This window comes from Onychostoma macrolepis, chromosome 22 (assembly GCF_012432095.1).
Source record: "Onychostoma macrolepis isolate SWU-2019 chromosome 22, ASM1243209v1, whole genome shotgun sequence".
In the NCBI taxonomy this organism is placed as follows: domain Eukaryota; kingdom Metazoa; phylum Chordata; class Actinopteri; order Cypriniformes; family Cyprinidae; genus Onychostoma; species Onychostoma macrolepis.
This window is the reverse complement of record NC_081176.1, coordinates 13,986,946-14,004,969: the sequence shown is the minus strand read 5'-3', so window position 1 is coordinate 14,004,969 and position 18,024 is coordinate 13,986,946. Positions and strand designations below refer to the sequence as shown.

At 36.9% G+C, this 18,024-nt stretch overlaps 2 protein-coding genes across 3 annotated transcripts; both read right to left on the bottom strand.

Annotated features, from left to right (window-relative positions):
* Positions 1 to 2,059: 2,059 nt before the first annotated feature.
* On the bottom strand, positions 2,060 to 9,621 carry kctd6a (potassium channel tetramerization domain containing 6a). Of its 2 annotated transcripts, none has more exons than XM_058759453.1 (3): positions 9,327 to 9,621; positions 8,860 to 8,978; positions 2,060 to 3,564 (listed from the first exon to the last, which is right to left on the bottom strand). In XM_058759453.1, exons 2-3 carry the CDS (start codon positions 8,884 to 8,886, stop codon positions 2,878 to 2,880), a joined length of 714 nt encoding a protein of 237 aa, XP_058615436.1. In that variant the 5' UTR covers positions 8,887 to 8,978; positions 9,327 to 9,621; the 3' UTR covers positions 2,060 to 2,877. The 2 variants fall into 2 exon arrangements, with proteins under 2 accessions (XP_058615436.1, XP_058615435.1); XM_058759452.1 differs by having other exon boundaries at positions 8,860 to 8,961.
* A 761-nt stretch (positions 9,622 to 10,382) lies between these two features.
* Positions 10,383 to 17,625, bottom strand: pdhb (pyruvate dehydrogenase E1 subunit beta). Its single transcript, XM_058762214.1, has 10 exons — positions 17,527 to 17,625; positions 17,370 to 17,429; positions 15,545 to 15,652; positions 15,398 to 15,460; positions 15,274 to 15,309; positions 14,906 to 15,191; positions 14,718 to 14,828; positions 11,621 to 11,712; positions 11,162 to 11,303; positions 10,383 to 10,829 (listed from the first exon to the last, which is right to left on the bottom strand). The coding sequence occupies exons 1-10, from the start codon at positions 17,560 to 17,562 to the stop codon at positions 10,684 to 10,686; spliced, it is 1,080 nt and encodes a 359-aa protein (XP_058618197.1). The 5' UTR covers positions 17,563 to 17,625; the 3' UTR covers positions 10,383 to 10,683.
* Between the last annotated feature and the right edge of the window lie 399 nt (positions 17,626 to 18,024).

The following is an 18,024-nucleotide window of genomic DNA, read 5'->3' as shown; positions in this document are numbered from 1 at the left end:
CTTAAATAATAAACACAAATGAACAAAGAACATGCACAATAAATAATTTTTAAAACACTGGATATTATAGTATTTGCTGAATTGTAATGAACATGATACTGTATCTTTAAAGAAGCATTAGCATCTTAGCATTAGCTTTCTTTGCTCTTTTTGCAGGCAGTTGGTGTAGTTGCAGCATCTGCCAGGAGGAGCTGACTCTACCATGCTAACCAGCTAAACTTTGGCCAGCTAAGCTGGTCCAGTAATGGCAGAAAGGCACGGTGGGGTGCACAACATCCAGTAACTGGATTATTCTAATCATGTCATTTGCTGAAGTGTCCTGTCAGTTTTCTTAATTAAGACCAGCTAGGCCAAAGATGGACAAAAAAAAATTCATTTGTATTGAAGGGAGATCTCAAGATCTAGAGACAACGATATCATAGAGATTTGGTGGTGGGCTATTTTTTACTGAGGATAGTGAGCAACCACCTAGCAACCACCCAGAGCAACCTAGCAACTGCATAGTAATGTGCTAAAAACAACTACGTTGCAATGCCATGGCAACCACCCTAGCATAATACCGGTGCCTTTTACATGAGCAAACACCACTTACCTTTTCTTCAGAAAAACAAACTGCTACAGAATAGACACAATATATTAGACAACACCAAAATAGAACTAGCACACCTGCACACACACATTACCGGTAGACATCACTTTTAGATTTCTGGCAGCGCCACATATCCTGAGCAACTTATCAATAAAACCACAATGCTAGCTACCAGAAATATTCTAAAGCTGTTGGTACTAATAGGCCATGCTAATTAATCTAGAAATGGTGAATCTTGATGCTAGTGGCCATTGTACAAAGCTTTTTATGATTAATGAAAAATCAGGGGAAACATGGCTAATGAGTTACCAGTTACCTGCTTCTTTAGTGGTTAGTTACCATAATTCATTTAACTACTGATCCTGTTGGTATATTTAAATGCTAAAACTGCAGTATGCATAAAGAGATTATATAAAGGGATACTCCACCCCAAAATGAAAATTTTGTCATTAATCACTTACCCCCATGTCGTTCCAAACATGTAAAAGCTTCGTTCGTCTTCGGAACACAAATTAAGATATTTTAGATGAAAACCGGGAGGCTTGCGACTGTCCCACTGAATGTCAAGTAAATTACACTGTCAAGGCCCAGAAAAGTATGAAAAACATCGTCAGAATACTCCATCTGCCATCAGTGGTTCAACCGTACTCCCCAAAATGGCGCTACGCTGATGTTACGGTGGCGAATTGTTGAATAAAGTTGTTATTTTTGTTTTATTTCTGTACAAAAAGTATTCTCGTCGCTTCATAACGTTACGGTTGAACCACTGATGGCAGATGGAGTATTCTGACAATGTTTTTCATACTTTTCTGGACCATGACAGTGTAATTTACTTGGAAGTCAATGGGACAGTCACAAGCCTCCCGGTTTTCATCTAAAATATCTTAAATTGTGTTCCGAAGACAAACAAAGCTTTTACATGTTTGGAACAACATGGGGGTAAGTGACTAATGACAAAACTTTCATTTTGGGGTGGAGTATTTCTTTAAACAAATTTCCCTAGTTGTCATTGATCAGACAAACATCCCTCACCCCGAACTTACACCATTGGTTGAGTTTTTGTTGCTATGCAACACCACTCAAACAAACGGACTGAAATTTCATTTGGCGTCACTAGTGGCAGAGAAATACACACTGCAGCTTTAAATGCCATATTCACAAAAAGAGAAGCATGTTTATAGATTTTCATAAATTCAAGATTATGACTAATACACTAAAAATAAATGATACATATTTCAGATCTGCCATTTTCAACATCTAGCATAAGTTTTTTTTTAAGCAAAATCAAATATATTTAGATAATCCAGTTATTATTTATTCAAGTTATTGCATTTGAAAGAGTGGCACCAAAAGTACCTTAAAATATTCCATCAGAATAATAATTTAAATTAATTCCAATAATAAAACTAAAGGTTCTTCCAATCAAATGTTATTCAAAGGCATCTACAACCAAATAAAAACAATGTATGATGAAACTCTTGTTTTTAATGTGTAGGTCAAATTCATTACACACATGAATGAACTCTTCAATTTTAATAGATGATCTCAGCTTCAAAGATGCTAACCTGAGTCTTACATGCATTTTGAGACTAAAATTAATTTTAAATGGGACATTAACTCCAAACTTTGGTCTGGTCTAGAAGCTGGTCATAAGAGGTATTGTTTTGCTCAAAGCTTTGGGCAAAGAAACATATTGAGCATCATGCAAATTACATAATTTTCACATTTCAAAAGGGAAATATTACTGAATCAACAATAGTGCAGATACCACAGAATCATGCAAACCATTTACAGTCGAAGGACTCAATCACAGGACAAAATATCTGCAGAAATGCTATAAATACAACTGAATACTGTATATTTAACACTGATGCATTATATATATTAAAATTTCAGATTTAAAGGTTGCATATATGGATTTGACAATTAAGAAAAAAAAAATGGGCCACTTGTTCCAGGTATATGAGATATAGTAGTTCTAAAAATTGTTCACGTTCCTTTTGTCTATAAACATCTGAAGTGGGTAAGAAGATGCATAAAACACAATACGAAGATGCATAAAACCAAATACAACAGAAAACATTTTCATTGTGTTCATTACAGGCTACCTCAAACAGGATCTGCAGTGGAGATGTGATGGGTTAAGGTAATTTCAGAATTACCTTAATTATGAGTTTGCAACTATTAAAAATCACTCATATCTTTGTTAAACTCGTAACTGCTCAAATTGCTTTGAATTTCACCAAAATAATTAAAATTTTAATGTTCAGACATGAATGCAGCATCAATCAGTCTTCAACTTTCTGCGTAACTCTACAAAATGTCCAGTGATGTTCTACCGTGTTCTCATTGGCGCGTTCACTCATGTGATGCACCCGCGTGTTGCGAATCGTGAAGCCTTGCTTGGAGATGTACTCCACCAGATGCACCCGAAGAGAAACCTCTTGGTGGTAATCACATGGTCCAAAGGTAAAAGACACTTGAAAGTCTCTGGTGTCCATCATGTGTTTATTCCATCTGGTGAAGTTGTTGGAGATGCCTTCAAGTAGCGCGTGAACTTTGGTGGTGACAGTGAGTTGGGTGATAATGACCGCCACCGGGTTCGAGTACTTGGACAGCTTACGAGTACTTGAAAGTTCTACCACTTGCTCAAAAGTGTCCAATGGATAAAGGGGTTTGGTGTCTCCTAAACACTGGATCAAGGGCTCGATCTGATAGAAGTCTGCTTCCTTCCGAAGGAGCTCTGTTTCTTTGAAGTCACATGGTAGCGTCAGTTTCGAGGTTCGTAAAAAGTTCAAGATGTAACGGAATAGAGGGCCGTCTCGATCTATGAAATAGTTGCCCTGGGCGTCTCGTGTGGTGGGAAAGTCACCACGAAACATGGCGCCCAACATAGAGTCCGGATAACGTTGGAGGGTGGAGAGCGATGTGGTGTACAAATGGCCACCAACGTTTAGGGTAACCGTATCCGTCATCTACAACAAAGAAGAACACAAATATAACATGCATTTTGTTCCTGCTGAGAATGCCAAGATGGTGCTTGTACTGATACTACAAACACTCAAACAATTCCTGCTGAAAATACCACTTTAGACCAGCATGAATTGCCATGCAGATCCATTGATTTGGTGCGGTTCTAGTTGCTGACCTTTAAACTTATGTTGTTTCCCAGCAGAACTTCAACCGGCTTGGTTTTTCTAGCAAACTGTTTGACCACGGAAGATTTGTTGGGGTCCAGCTTTGAAAACAGCATTTGCTGCTTTCACTACCCTTAAGAACGTTGGTTTCTATGGAAACCTTAGTATGTAAACTAAAGCCTCGTTCAGACTGTCAGCCCAAATCCAATTTTGTGCATATCCGATTGGAATCTGATCTACACGACTGTCCACACAGTTGCTGCGTCCCAATTCGCCTACTAATAATATGCCCTAAAAGTATGTACTCTTTTTGTGAAGAAAAAATAAATACTTTTAAGTATGTAGCAGAATAGTAGGCAAGCTTTGAGACATACTACTTCGTCATAACTGCGTCTTTAATGGATGCCCTGTTGCTTAGTTACGTGCATTCTGTTACCATTTAAATTGCACTGTCAATCATCTTGTCAAAGTTGACATTATCCATATTTTGTTTAATTTGATTTCCTACCATATTGGAGAAGTGAAGAGGCACGTTGATCTGCCAGTCATGGGTCTATCATGCCGAGAACTCTCTTCATATGTTTGCATAATGATACATTTAAAATTTAATGACCAAACGAATCACTATAAAAGTGATACATATATAGCGCATAACATAAATATTTTTTAATCAGGTTAGACATTGATTATCACTCAAACCCCTTTCCCTACCTGCCCGTCGGTCTCGCAGATCCGATATGTTTGTAATTTTTAAACACTTTTTATGCGTGTTTGTAGTTCTAATCAAATCCTCATCCACAGTGTTGTGGGCAATATTAGCCATTAGTGTGTATTGATCTGCACTTTGAATTTTAATCTCAAGCAGTAGACCATCCGGGAATCTTTGGCATAATCTTTTCAACGTACTACGATTTGGGTATTACTAATTCTATTTTCGAATACTATTTAGGATGGATAGTATACGAATTGGGACGCAGCAAGTGTATCTCAATTGTTCATTATCCGATTTTTGTGTCCAGAAGTGCTCTTTCACTTTACGGAATGTGCGTTGGTTTATAGGGCAATGCCATTGCATTGTTATGCCTACGCTAAAAACAACAATAACAGCAATACAGTTTACAAAACAGATTGTCTTGTTGCCATTGCCATCTGTGCTGCCGTCTCCGCTGGTTTCAAAACTCAAAAAGCACCCTACACTAGCAGTATATTGTCTTTTCCCACTTGACTTGCACTTCGCAACAACACGAGCATGTTTTCTACAAAAACGTCTGACATGTTTATGGTTTACGTGGCGTGAGAACATGAAAAAGCTACGCTAGATCCAATTTGACCGGTCAGACTGAAATGGATTTCCAGGAATGTGATTTGAATAGGATTCCAAATCACATATTAATGTAGCTTGAAACAGATTTGCAAAAATTGGATTTCATGTAGTTCAGACCACCTAAATATGATTGGATTTCAATCGAATTTGCACAAAAATCGGATTTGGGCTGACAGTCTGAATGAGGCTCAAGGCTACCTTTATACTAGTGTGTTTTTGTATTAAAATGCATAACTTTCACTATGGTTACGCCTATCATTTACACTACTCTGGCATTTTCGACCATCTAAAACGGAGATTTTCAAAAATGCTGCAGATTAATTAATTTGAAACTCTGGAGTTACATTTTAGTGTTAACGGACCAAAACGGAGACTTTTGAAAAAGATAACATGGCTGCCCACATTTGCTCTGTGTATCCTTGACGACCATGTAAACAATAACATCATGCGCATTGTAGTACCTGCCAGTGACTAGCAACCAACTTCCTAACTGCGTCCCAAATCACACACTATACGCTAATATACTATGTACTCAACCATGTAGTGTATGAATTTTATATGGTTATTTTGTCATTAATAATCAGAGTCTGGTAGCCCCTCCCCCTTCGCGACATAATTAAAGCTGCGACAGTTGAGTGCACGAAGTGTCCAACATTCCACACTTAGTTTTTTCGGTTATTTAAAGTGCACTTTTTCTTTTTGGAATTTTCAGTGTTAACACACTACTCACACTATTTATATTACAAAACGTCTTAGAATAGTACATGCATAAGTACATAAGTACATGATTTGGGACGCACCTCCTGTTTACACTATTACACGCATGCCCAGTGTGCATGAATGGTCATGTGACATGCGTTTTAGGTTGTGTAGTATGGATGGAGATTGTTTCTAAAATGTAGTGAAAACACCAGTGTAGACGAAGATCAGTGTTTTAAAATGAAAACAAACTAGTGTAAACAGGGCCCAAGCTTCAGGAAGTATGGGTTGCACGTCTTAAATCACCGCATGAGACTCAAATTCAGCCATGTTCCTCATAAAACCTTGTGCTCAGACAAAATGGACCACTGGGATGAGACAAAATGGCTGACCCTCCAAGCTTGTTTTCATTTCATTTAGAGTCTTTGGAGGTCCTATTCTTCAGGTGGTAAGCAACCATTTAATAATGCCCTAGCTACTACCCAGAACACCCTAGCAACTGCCTACCAACAGCTAAGCAATCAACGTAAACAAGTAACTGTATCCATTATCAACCACCAAGAAGAACATAAATATTTGATGTTCAAAGCACTGAATGTGCATTTTGTACCTGCTGAGAATCTCAAGATGATACTTGGACTGATATGAACGACCATTTTAGACTAACACAAGTTACCACGCAGATCCATTGATTGTGTTGTTGGACCATCAAAACCAATGCTGTTCCTAGCAAAACGTCAACCAGCATGGTTTTCCAGCAAAGCTGGATGGCCACGGACGCCTTGAAAACAACATTTGCTGCTTTCAGCTGAATTGACAATACCCTAAGGAATATTGGTTTCTATGGAAACTCAAATATGGTAAACTGAGCTTCACACCAGTAGTATGGTAAATGTCACATGAGAGGTTTTCAAATACTGAGTTACTCTCAGACAAATTGGACCATTATCTTAAGACAAAATGGCTGACTCTTCAAGCTAGTTTTCATTTCCTCTTTGAATTATTGGAGGTCCTGTTCTTAAAGTGGCAAGCAACTGTTCAGTAACACTTTTATTTTACAATAAACTACAAAGCATAGAAAGTGCTTGTTGAGTCGCTGAAATAATATTATTATGACTTCTCTGTAATAATACAATATTGTGACTACACAATGCGTTGCATTTAGCGTTGCCTTGTCATATTTTATTCAATAGTACGATTTAATCAAATATGTTTAATTACCATCATGATTATTCATCTCTTCTTTGATATCTCTGATGAAATCTAAAAGCTCTTTGTTAACTACCCAGAACACCCTTGCAACTGCTTAACAATAGCCCCTTTCACACAAAGTCTTTACTGGTAAATTACCGTTACGAGATCATGTGTGAACGGGACCTTTTCAAAAATACTGGTAAATTCCTTTCCGACAATTTACTAGTAAGGGAAGTTGTAACATTACCAGTAAATTACCGAAATGATTCAGAAAGCAGAATGAAGATTACCGATATGATCAAGTACGAGTTCAAAATGCGCTGACGTAGGACGTCTACTCTGGGTCAATCGTAACATTCTGAAACAGATGACACATTTAGGCCCAAACCCATTTCTACCCCTTAGCCCTTCCCCTTCCCCCTTAGGTAGGGGGGTCTCGATTCTCTTTTGGTTGGAGGGGTAGGGGAAGGGCCAGATAGCCCTTCAATCGGGACCACACTTCAAACAAAGGGGTATGAGAATTATCAGCATAAACCGGCTACAGCGGCAACATGACTGCCCGAGTGAACAAAAAGACTCATAAAGAGATAGAGAGAAAAAAGAAAGTTGCATGCATGTTCGTCTCTCCTTACAATGATTGAGTTTACTTCAGAAACAGTGATTTTATCCTCTCGTTGCTGGAAAATATAATGTAGTGATTTAGTATTTAAACTGTTATTAATAAAAGTCGTGGGGCAGCCTTGACAAGTTTCTTTGCTCCTGGATTTGTGAGCTGCGCTATCTCCGATGTGTGTGTGTGTGTGTGTCAGTAAGCAGCACATTAATATAGAACGGCAAGGCTCTAATGCACACCAGCACACCAGGTGTGTGTAGGAGCTAGACGACGTATGATCACGTGTGACGGTATAGTAGTGGTGTCCCAATTCTTAGGGGAATATTTTCACCCCTACCCCTTGACACTATGTTTCAAGGGACAAGGGGAAGTAGTAGGCGGAGGGGTAGGGGAAGGGAAAGGGTATAAATTAGAATTGGGATTGGGCACTGTGTAGTTCGGTTTGAACGATGTCTCTGGGCCAAAAGCGCTGCATGAATGTGAACGTTTGACACAAAAATGAAAACATCATAAACGTTTACTGTGTATACCCCTCCATGTTTACAAACACAACACTGGGAGGCACAGCAATTTAGAGGTCATTTTTCTGGTTAAGGATATCACAGAATTTAGAAATTTTTATTTTGAAATGGATGTCTGAATGGTGCTTTACTGGTACAAATACGGCACATCGTTGCCTGTGTGAACAGCGCATTTTTGTATTTACCGGTAAAGTGGTTTCAGTAATTTTATGGCAATTTACTAGTATTGCTGTGTGAAATGGTCTAATGTCCTGAAAACTACCGAGGGTACCGAGCCTAGCAAGAGGGTGTCCAAACTCAGTCCTGGTGGGCCGGTGTCCATGAAACAATCGTGGAGAATCAGCAATCGGCGCGATTGTTTCACGATGCCAGTCTTTCGTCTGGGACAGCCGAAAATCGTGCAGTGCGTCTAGGGCTTAAAAAGGGAGGGGTGAGCGGGGGACTGGGTCATTGGTTGCAATTCGTAACCTCACCGCTAGATGCCGCTCATATTTACACACTGCACCTTTAAAATGCATCACATTAATATTTTACATCAAAGGTGTCGGCTGACAAAAATATTTGTGAATTCTTGCACTACTAGAACATCATAAAGACATGGGAGTTTTTACTTGGAGCAATTATTTAATACCCTAACAACCGCCTAGCAACACCCTAGCAACCACCCAAAATGTCTTCTTCTTCTTGTTTTGCACATTATTCTGTTTGTATTTGTACAGTAAACAATATCGACACGGTTTTGGGTTGAGAACCGTTGCTTTATTCTGTCCGTTTATATTTACCATGTGTGCCCAGTCTCCATTCTCCATGTGGCCAATTGTTCCTCTTCAAAGATGCGATGAATGCAGGCCTTTGTAGGGTATAAACACTTCACCTGCAGTGAACTAAAGAAATATACACACTTCTTTACAGTTTAGACGGCATTCAAGAGTAGTTGAGATGAAATCACCGTAGAAACATTAAAAACCGTGAAATGAATGACGCATGTGAAGGACACCTAAGGATTTCCCAGCACATTTATATATATATAATTTTTTTTTACAACGTCTCAATAACAAAAACAAGAAAAAATATAAACGTAACTAGCTACGGAAAGCAGCAATCTGTCAATATTGATGAAATTATAGATAATGATCAAAGATGATGCAGCACGCGCATAATTTGCTGCATACCGTATTAATGAACACAAAAGACGCGTAATCAACAATGTATCGCTTAATGCGAATAAAAACGGATTGCTTATATTTACCTCGTTGCAAATACGTTAAGTCTCAGGGATTTAGTCTCTCCTCCTCGTCCGATGGACTTCAGTTGTTTCCTCTCGTTCAAAGCATCAGGATTATGGAGGATATGGGAATTAAACAGGGTTAGTTTAGAGGCTTTTCGTGACTTTTTCAAAATATAAGTACATTTTGAAAGCCTTATGTTCAAAAGAGACTCGCTTGCTTGAGTAAAGGCTGTGAAATAGCGGTAATGTTTATGTTGTGGATTCACACAGAGCAGGACAGACGAGAGGGACATGGGATGAGCGGAAATGACACACCCACGAAACAAGCCACGCCCATTACACAAATCCCCGCCCCGTCTGAATCTGTAACGTTCATCCAAAACACTTCAATCAGCAGAATTCATACTGGACGAGTTTAATATGATTCTGACAAAGTTTAATGTATTTATGAATATTTCTCTTGTCAGATTTGTTCAGTACAGTACCGAATCAATACAGTATTTCAACATTTTCTCTTTTTGTTGTTAAAAGTGTCCTTATTTCTTTTTAAATTCGTTTTAATAATACTTTTTATTGTAATATTCTGTATTATGAAAAATCTATCGTGGATATGGTTACACTTTTAAGCTCTAAATTATATTTGAGTAAAATAAATATAAACCATTACATTTCTGTGAAAATGATCATTAACTGTTAAACAAATAACAACTGTCCCTCAACTGTGTCATCATTTCTACCAATTTAACAACAATGCACTATAAGACTAAAATCCTTATAATCTCATGGACAGGCAAAGCTCTCCTAAGTCTGCATATGTTTACACTAAACAAATATCTGAAAAGTTCAAGGTCAATCAAAAGAGTAAATATTGAACTAAATGCTTAATTATAATTACTGATTATTTTTATTTGTTACTTGCAAGTAGGAAAAATATAACTTTACAAAACTGTAAAAATAAAATGCATTTTATAGACATTTTGGTGTTGCAATCTTACAAAGCTCTCTTAAATGACTACGCTTAAAATTTAAACACTGCAAAAATGTAACAAGATGAAAGAAATCACTACCATTCTTACAACCCTTTGTGATAAAAGTTTATTACTTTAGCTTACAGTAGGAATTTACAGCATAATACACATGGTTGGTTGTTTTATAGCCATAATAAATGTTACCATCATGACAAAACCTCATTTTTGAGTCAAAATGAGAAAATCATTTTAATATAGTGCCAATGAAGGAAGAGCCATGTAACAGAAAGACCTGTACAAGATGAAAGAGTACGTCCTATTTCCCAAAACATTGATGGAGAAACTGGAGAGAACATGTAGTATTTCATATTTAATGTGTCCTGGTAGGGAAATCTATTATTTCTGTTATGTTAAACATTCAAAGTCTTTTTGATGGAGAAGATGATGTCCTTGATTTGCGGTATGCTGTTGTCCTCCAAAATCTTGGCGTATGGCATTGGAATATCTACACCAGTGACTCGGACCGCAGGGGCGTCGAGGTAATTGAAAGCAGGACCTTGAATTAAAAAAAAAGAAAGAGAATTAATAAATCCATTTACTGAGGAGAAAACGACGATGGGTATGTTTGCAATGACACACTCCCTAATATTTTTGAAAGTACATAAGTAAAATTAATCATCCACCATAATGAGGTCACGCAACAAAAATACAGCATACTGTTGTTTAAATATGTTTATGCAGAATACACCAAATAGCGTGATAGCATTCCATTCTGAACACAGCGATTGACTTCAAATGAGCATTTTTGCGATATTGATAGATAGATAAAAATTTGTAGAAGTCATGTTATAGATATTATAAAAAAAACAGATAAAAAAAAAAAAGTACCCTCCATAATCCGGGCAAGAATCTCTGCCCCGATGCCAAACTGAGGCCAGCCGCCCTCCACAGTGACGAGATGATTCGTTTTCATTATGCTTGTTTCAATGGCTTCCGCATCCAGAGGCCGGATTGAGCGCATGTTGATCACCTACAGACGAAAACAGAGGGGTCTAAGTTAAACCAGATTCTATTGAAATCGTCTTAGTTATTTCAATAAGTATGTATAAATTGCATTAAATGTGAGATTATATTCATTTTCTTTGAGCAAATGCAAATGTCTCGATATTTGTTTTTAATTTTTGGAGAATTTTTCACTACAATTTATATAAATACAAAACTGGTTCATTCGTTTACTATGAATCAAATCAGCTCTTTTGAATCCTTAAAAATGCATATCAAGTGTCTATTTTACCCAAACTGGAAATGGCACTTAAAACAATTACACCATGAAAAAAGACATCATACCTCGCATTCAATCCCTTCCTTGGCCAAGACAGCAGCAGCATCGAGACACAGACCGACCATTCGGGAATGAGACACCAGCGTGATGTGATTTCCTGCATCAGACCGACAACATTAATATGCAGAAATCAATTCAATGGCTGGCAATTAATTGTCACTCAAATAATACAATTAACAGTAGCAGTTACAGATTTTTCACAGGGTAGAAAAGGAATAATAATATGTTAAAATATAAATCAAAAATAACATTTAAAAAATGTTAGCATGTATCAATAGTAAGCATTTAAGCTAATTATACATGTATATGGTGTCTGTTTCAGTCTATTTAAAGGGATAGTTCACCCAAAAATAAAAATTCTGTCATGAATTACTCACTCTCATGTCATTCCAAACCCGTTAGACTAGTGTTAATTTTGTCAGCTATTTTCAGTTGAAGTCATGTCGGATAGATCGTATTTATGAGTTGAACGCACATGAACAGTCCCTCACAAACATGTCGGATGCAATGGACGCAGCCAAAGACTATAGATATGCAGCATCTGTATTGATGGTAAATTTGTTGAAATTAATAAAATGGGTTTTTTTTTGTAATGTAAGTTACATACACCAAAATATTGTATTACCACCATAGAACATATAATGATTCAGTTTACATCACCTTCATAAATTGAAGAAAAACAGAAAAAAGCAAAATCGCAATGATGCACATTCTTTATTCATCATTTTGTAGATGTAGACTTTAAAAAATCATTGAATTTTATGTAGAAAAGCATCTTGTTCCGACCAAAGTGACTTGAACACATTTGACGTCGTTATTATGATTTGCCAACTCGAAAGTACGAACGTCCCTGGAGGACTTGAACGCAACATTAGTGCCGTGTTAAATGTCCTTGTTAGTTTTTATCATATTTAGTCAACTTCATCCTATTTAGTTTTAGTCAACAATGGCCCGGTTTCACAGACAGGGCTTAGACTAAACCAGGATTAGGCCATAGTTCAATTAGGACATTCAAGTAATTTTTATAAACATGCTTTGAAAAAAAAAAAAAAAAAAATACTGGGGTGCATCTTGAGACAAAACAAAGGCACTGATATATTTTAAGATCAGTCAGCGGAAGTTTATTTCAGTTGAAACAGCTCAGACTTACATTTTAGTCTAGGACTAGGCTTAAGCCTTGTCTGTGAAACCGGGGGTAAACGTCTGAACATTTTAGTCTAGTTTCAGTCAAAGAAAACCTGAAGTTTTTTAGTCTAGTTTTAGTCAATGAAAACCTGACATTTTAGCAATAAAGATTATTATTAATTAACCATACAGCAGTATTCAATTTGGCGTCACCCTATAGCGCCATTTTGCCGCTATTAGTGTTGTCAAAAGACCCGGTACTTCGGTACCAAGTCGGTACTAAAAAAGTGAAAACGTCACGGTACCAGGTTTTTTTAAGTACCGGTGGTACCGAGTACCGTCAACCCGGTTCTTGACGCCAGACGTTCGATGATTTCCGCGATGCAGAAAACGCGGACGGAATCTCGGAATCCAGTTATAAAAATGGAATTTACAGTTTAGCACGGAATTTGTCAACGTTTGGATGAATTAATCAAAAGTAGGTCACTGCACTTAAATCAAATCGCGACGTGGACTAGTATCTGTAAATATTAAGCCGCAAAAGTCGATTCAAATATGAATCCCGCATGTTCTGCGAGTCTCTGTGTGAGGGAATGAATGGCAGAGACTACACACACTGAAGCGCGCCTGACGCTCGCGGTGATTCATCATCTGCAGTCTCAATGAGGACATAAATACATAAACAATATCTACATAACTGCTCTGAGAGTCCCCTCGCGAGCATTTTACCGTTTCATTGAGTAAAACCAGCGTCATATCATATAGCTACACACAGAAATGTAAAGGTATTCACGGCAACCCGTCAAAATAAAAGTTTATCTTAAAGACATTGTGCCAGAAATATAATTTTTTTTTTTAAAGAAATCACACAATATTTCTTCCATATTTTAATTTTAATAGTAAATCCCCTTTATTTACCAAAACAATACAATGTGTTTAAATTTAATTAATTAAAAGACAAATTAAATTTGGGTGAAACTTGTTTACTGTTTTTCATACTTTCATTACTTGCGGGAAAACTTGAAACACAATTTAAATAAAGTATAAAGAATGGCATTGATTTTTGTACATTTTTATTTTTGTTTGACTTCATTATTAAAAATAGTGTGTTTTTTTTAATTAGCATGTGGTACCGAAATTGGTACCGAGAACCGTGGATTTTGACTGGTATCGGTACCGAATACTGAAATTTTGGTACCGTGACAACACTAGCCGCTATATTGCTTTATTCAATGGTTGAATAAAGTTGTTATTTTTATTTTCTTTTGCACACAAAAAGTATTCTTGTAGCTTTGAAAAATTATGGTTGAACCACTGATGTCAGATGGATTATTTTAATGTTGTCCTTACTATGTTTCTGGGCTTTGATTGTGATGGGACCCTTGCTGTCTATGGGAGGGTCTGAGAGCTCTTGGAATTCATCAAAAATCTCTTAATTTGTGTTCCGAAGATGAACGAAGGTCTTACGGGTTTGGAATGACATGAGGGAGAGTAGTTAATGACAGAATTTTCATTTTTGGCTGAACTATCCCTTTAAGTTGTAACACAACATACAGAGTGCTGGGTATTAACTGATTACATGTAATCTGTATTACGTAATCAGATTGCAAAGATTAAATACTTGTAATTAGGATTACATTACGTTGTAAAATACTCAGACTACAGTTTCCCCCCCCCATTGATTACATGATTTATTAATATTCACAAAATGGCAGTAAGTTAGTAATAATTCATTGACTGCTACTAATTCTTCTTTTTTTTTTAAATCTTTAAATTTTTCCTTTCCTTCCTCAGAAAGTTTTCCCATTAATAAATAATTCATTTTAAAATATTATTTAAAAAATATATATTTATTATTGTTATCATTATTATAGATAGATAGATAGATAGATAGATAGACAGTAGTAATAATACTATTATATCACACTTAATTCTACTTCTATATACTCAACTTATAATACTCAAAACATCACTCACCCTGTCTTTCAATCTTAGCTTTTCCGATTGGGATGAGGAAGTCTTTTGACTGAACCTCTTCAGACATCTCAAATGGCACACCATACATCAGCTCGTTCTCCAAGAACACCACTGAAAGAGACACGATACGACAGTCAGAGCCGCCTTCACTTCCTGTGATCATCAGCCTCACGCGGTGAGGAACTCACCAGGGTTGTCGTCACGGATGGCTGCTTTTAGAAGGCCCCTAGCATCCTCTGCACTCCAGGGACTGACCACCTTCAGACCGGGACAGTGTCCATACCAGGCAGCGAAGCACTGGGAGTGCTGAGCCGCCACACCGGCCGAAGCGCCGTTGGGCCCGCGGAACACAATCGGGACGGACTGCAGGCCGGCGGACATGTAGTAGGTCTTGGCGGCTGAGTTGATGACCTGATCGATGGCTTGCATGGAGAAGTTGAAGGTCATGAACTCACAAATTGGCCTCAAACCAGCCTGAAAGAGGATGTGATGAGTTAGTTAGGGAACATGATGGAGTTTCACATTCTTTTATCAATGTTGTTACAGTTAAACTCACCATGGCAGCACCAACAGCAATGCCAGCAAAGCCCATCTGAACAGGAAAATCAGGAAATTTTATTAAACATAACAATTAAATACATACGTAGATGAATTTTGGACAAGTTTATCATCATTCTCACCTCTGTAATTGGTGTGTCAATGATGCGTTTGTCGCCGTACTTCTTCCAAAGGCCTCTGCTAATCTGCAACCCAACACAAGCGACTTTAAAAAAAGATTCTTGGGCATCGTTGATAGCTGAAATATAATAAAAATATTTGCATCTAACCTTATATGCACCATCATACTGTGCGACTTCTTCTCCGAGGAGGAAAACCCGTTCATCCCTCTCCAGCTCTTCATCCATGGCCTGGTTGAGGGCATCTCGCACTGTTATCTGCAACAATTATACATATCTCACATGGTAAAACATGGTACTCTAATATAAAACATGTTACTGAATAATAATTGTATTCATATACTTTGAGTTTTACATGGAACTCCAATATACTGTAAGGAAAAGCACGGTAATACCATAGTACATGTCCAAAAGACAGTAACACAATGGGACATGTAAAAAAAACAACATGGTATCATTAAAAAAATTCTCATAAAACCATTATATACCAATGTATATGTAGACATAGTAAAACCATAGTAAATATACATAGTAAAGCGCCATGGTAATCCTATGAATCCAAAAACCAACAAGATATTATCATTATACATGGCTTTATAAAAACCATATGGAAGAACTATGGCATTCAAGGGCAAGAGAAGTATTTCATATATATAAAATATATAAAAATTAGCCTACAGAATGCAATGCAATAATTATATTTTGTTATGAAACATGGTACCAAATAAAACCCAAAATACAGTAAAGAAAAGAATGGTAATACCATAGTACATGTACATAAAACATAGTAACACTATGGTATATGGAGAAAAAAGGTATATCATGGTAATCATGGTAAATTTAAAAAAGAAATTATGGTATCATTATACAATTTCTATAAAACCATAATATCACAAGGAAAATGTTAAAAAATAAAAGTAATATACAAAATACAATGGCATTTATATAATATGTGACCCTGGACCACAAAACCAATCTTAAGTCGCTGGGGTATATTTGTAGCAATAGCCAAAAATACACTGTATGGGTCAAAATTATTTTTCTTTTATGCCAAAAATCATTAGGATATTAAGTAAAGATCATGTTCCATGAAGATATTTTGTAAATTTCTTACTGTAAATATCAAAACTTCATTTTTGATTAGTAATATGCATTTGCATAAGAACTTTATTTGGACAACTTTAAAGGTGAGTTTCTCAATATTTTGATTTTTTTGCACCCTCAGATTCCAGATTTTCAAATAGTTGTATCTCACCCAAATATTGTCAGATCCTAACAAACCATACATCAATGGAAAACTTATTTATTCAGCTTTCATATAATTTATAAATCTCAATTTAAAAAAATTGACACTTAAGACTGGTTTTGTGGTCCAGGGTCACATATAAATAAAAAATTACCATGGTACACAACAAAAACAAACAAACCATGACTTTACCTTGGTATTACTACTGTAATTATGGAAAAACTATTGCATAACCATGTAATATTCACAAAGAATGTCCATTTAAACACTGTAAATGTTCAAATTACCATAGTATTACCATGGGACATAAAATAACATGACTTTACCATGGAACATATGGAAAAAAATATGGCATTGCCATGATATATTCCCCAAAACATGGCAAATGTCCAAAATACCAAGGTTTTACCATGGTACATATAAAGAAAAACTCAAAATATGGCTTCACCATGGCGTTTGTGGGAATAAAAACTATAGAATTATCATGGAATATTACCAAAGAAAGTAAATGTTCATAATACCAAGGTATTACCACAGTACACACCCAAAACATGCCATTATAATGGCGTTTTTGTTAGCAGTTCTGTGTGTATTGTTGAACTCAACGGTGACCGTTAATGGGTTGAGCAAACATGCTAATGTTCGACACATCTTACAGGTGTTTTCTGAAGGTTTAGTGTTTAGTATCATGCAGCATCTGTTGAAGGTGAGAGCCGCAGCATCACTGACCTGCACCGCAGCCGGCGGCGTCCCGTGAAACTCCCGCCGCAGAACCGCTGCAACGGCATTCTGACACACAAACACAACGCCATATCAGTCTCAAAACTCTCATCTTAATATTATGAGCGTACTATGTTGTTAATATGTCATATTTCCGCACAAATACCTTCCCCGAGCGCAGGAAACACCTCAGAGACGCCATGTTTCACTGTCCTCTGTCTGGAGGCGGGGCTGTCATGCCAGCGGATTCGACCAATCAGAGGGCGCGTTGCAAAATCAGAAAAGGAAACACAGTGACAGCGGCCAATCAGTGCAGCTGAATCGTGACAGAGCGGAAGTTGCCGTCAGACTGTCGTCGGGCGTCCAAGGGCAAGAGAAAAATCTTTTTATAGAAACCCAAAAAATCAATGATTTCTAAATAAATTGCTTCACTATTTAATAAAATGGACAAATATGCAGTTTTCATTAATGTTAAAAGATGGGACGTGGTCATGTTGAAAATGGACAAAATGGACAAAACTAAATTTAATTGTTGCCAGATGTCTAAAATATTCCATAATAAAGAGTCGATAAAGTCAAAATAAATGTCAAAAACATTTTATTTAAACCAATATCTAAAATATTGACAATCATAAACCATATGTAATCATAAACCTCAAGATCT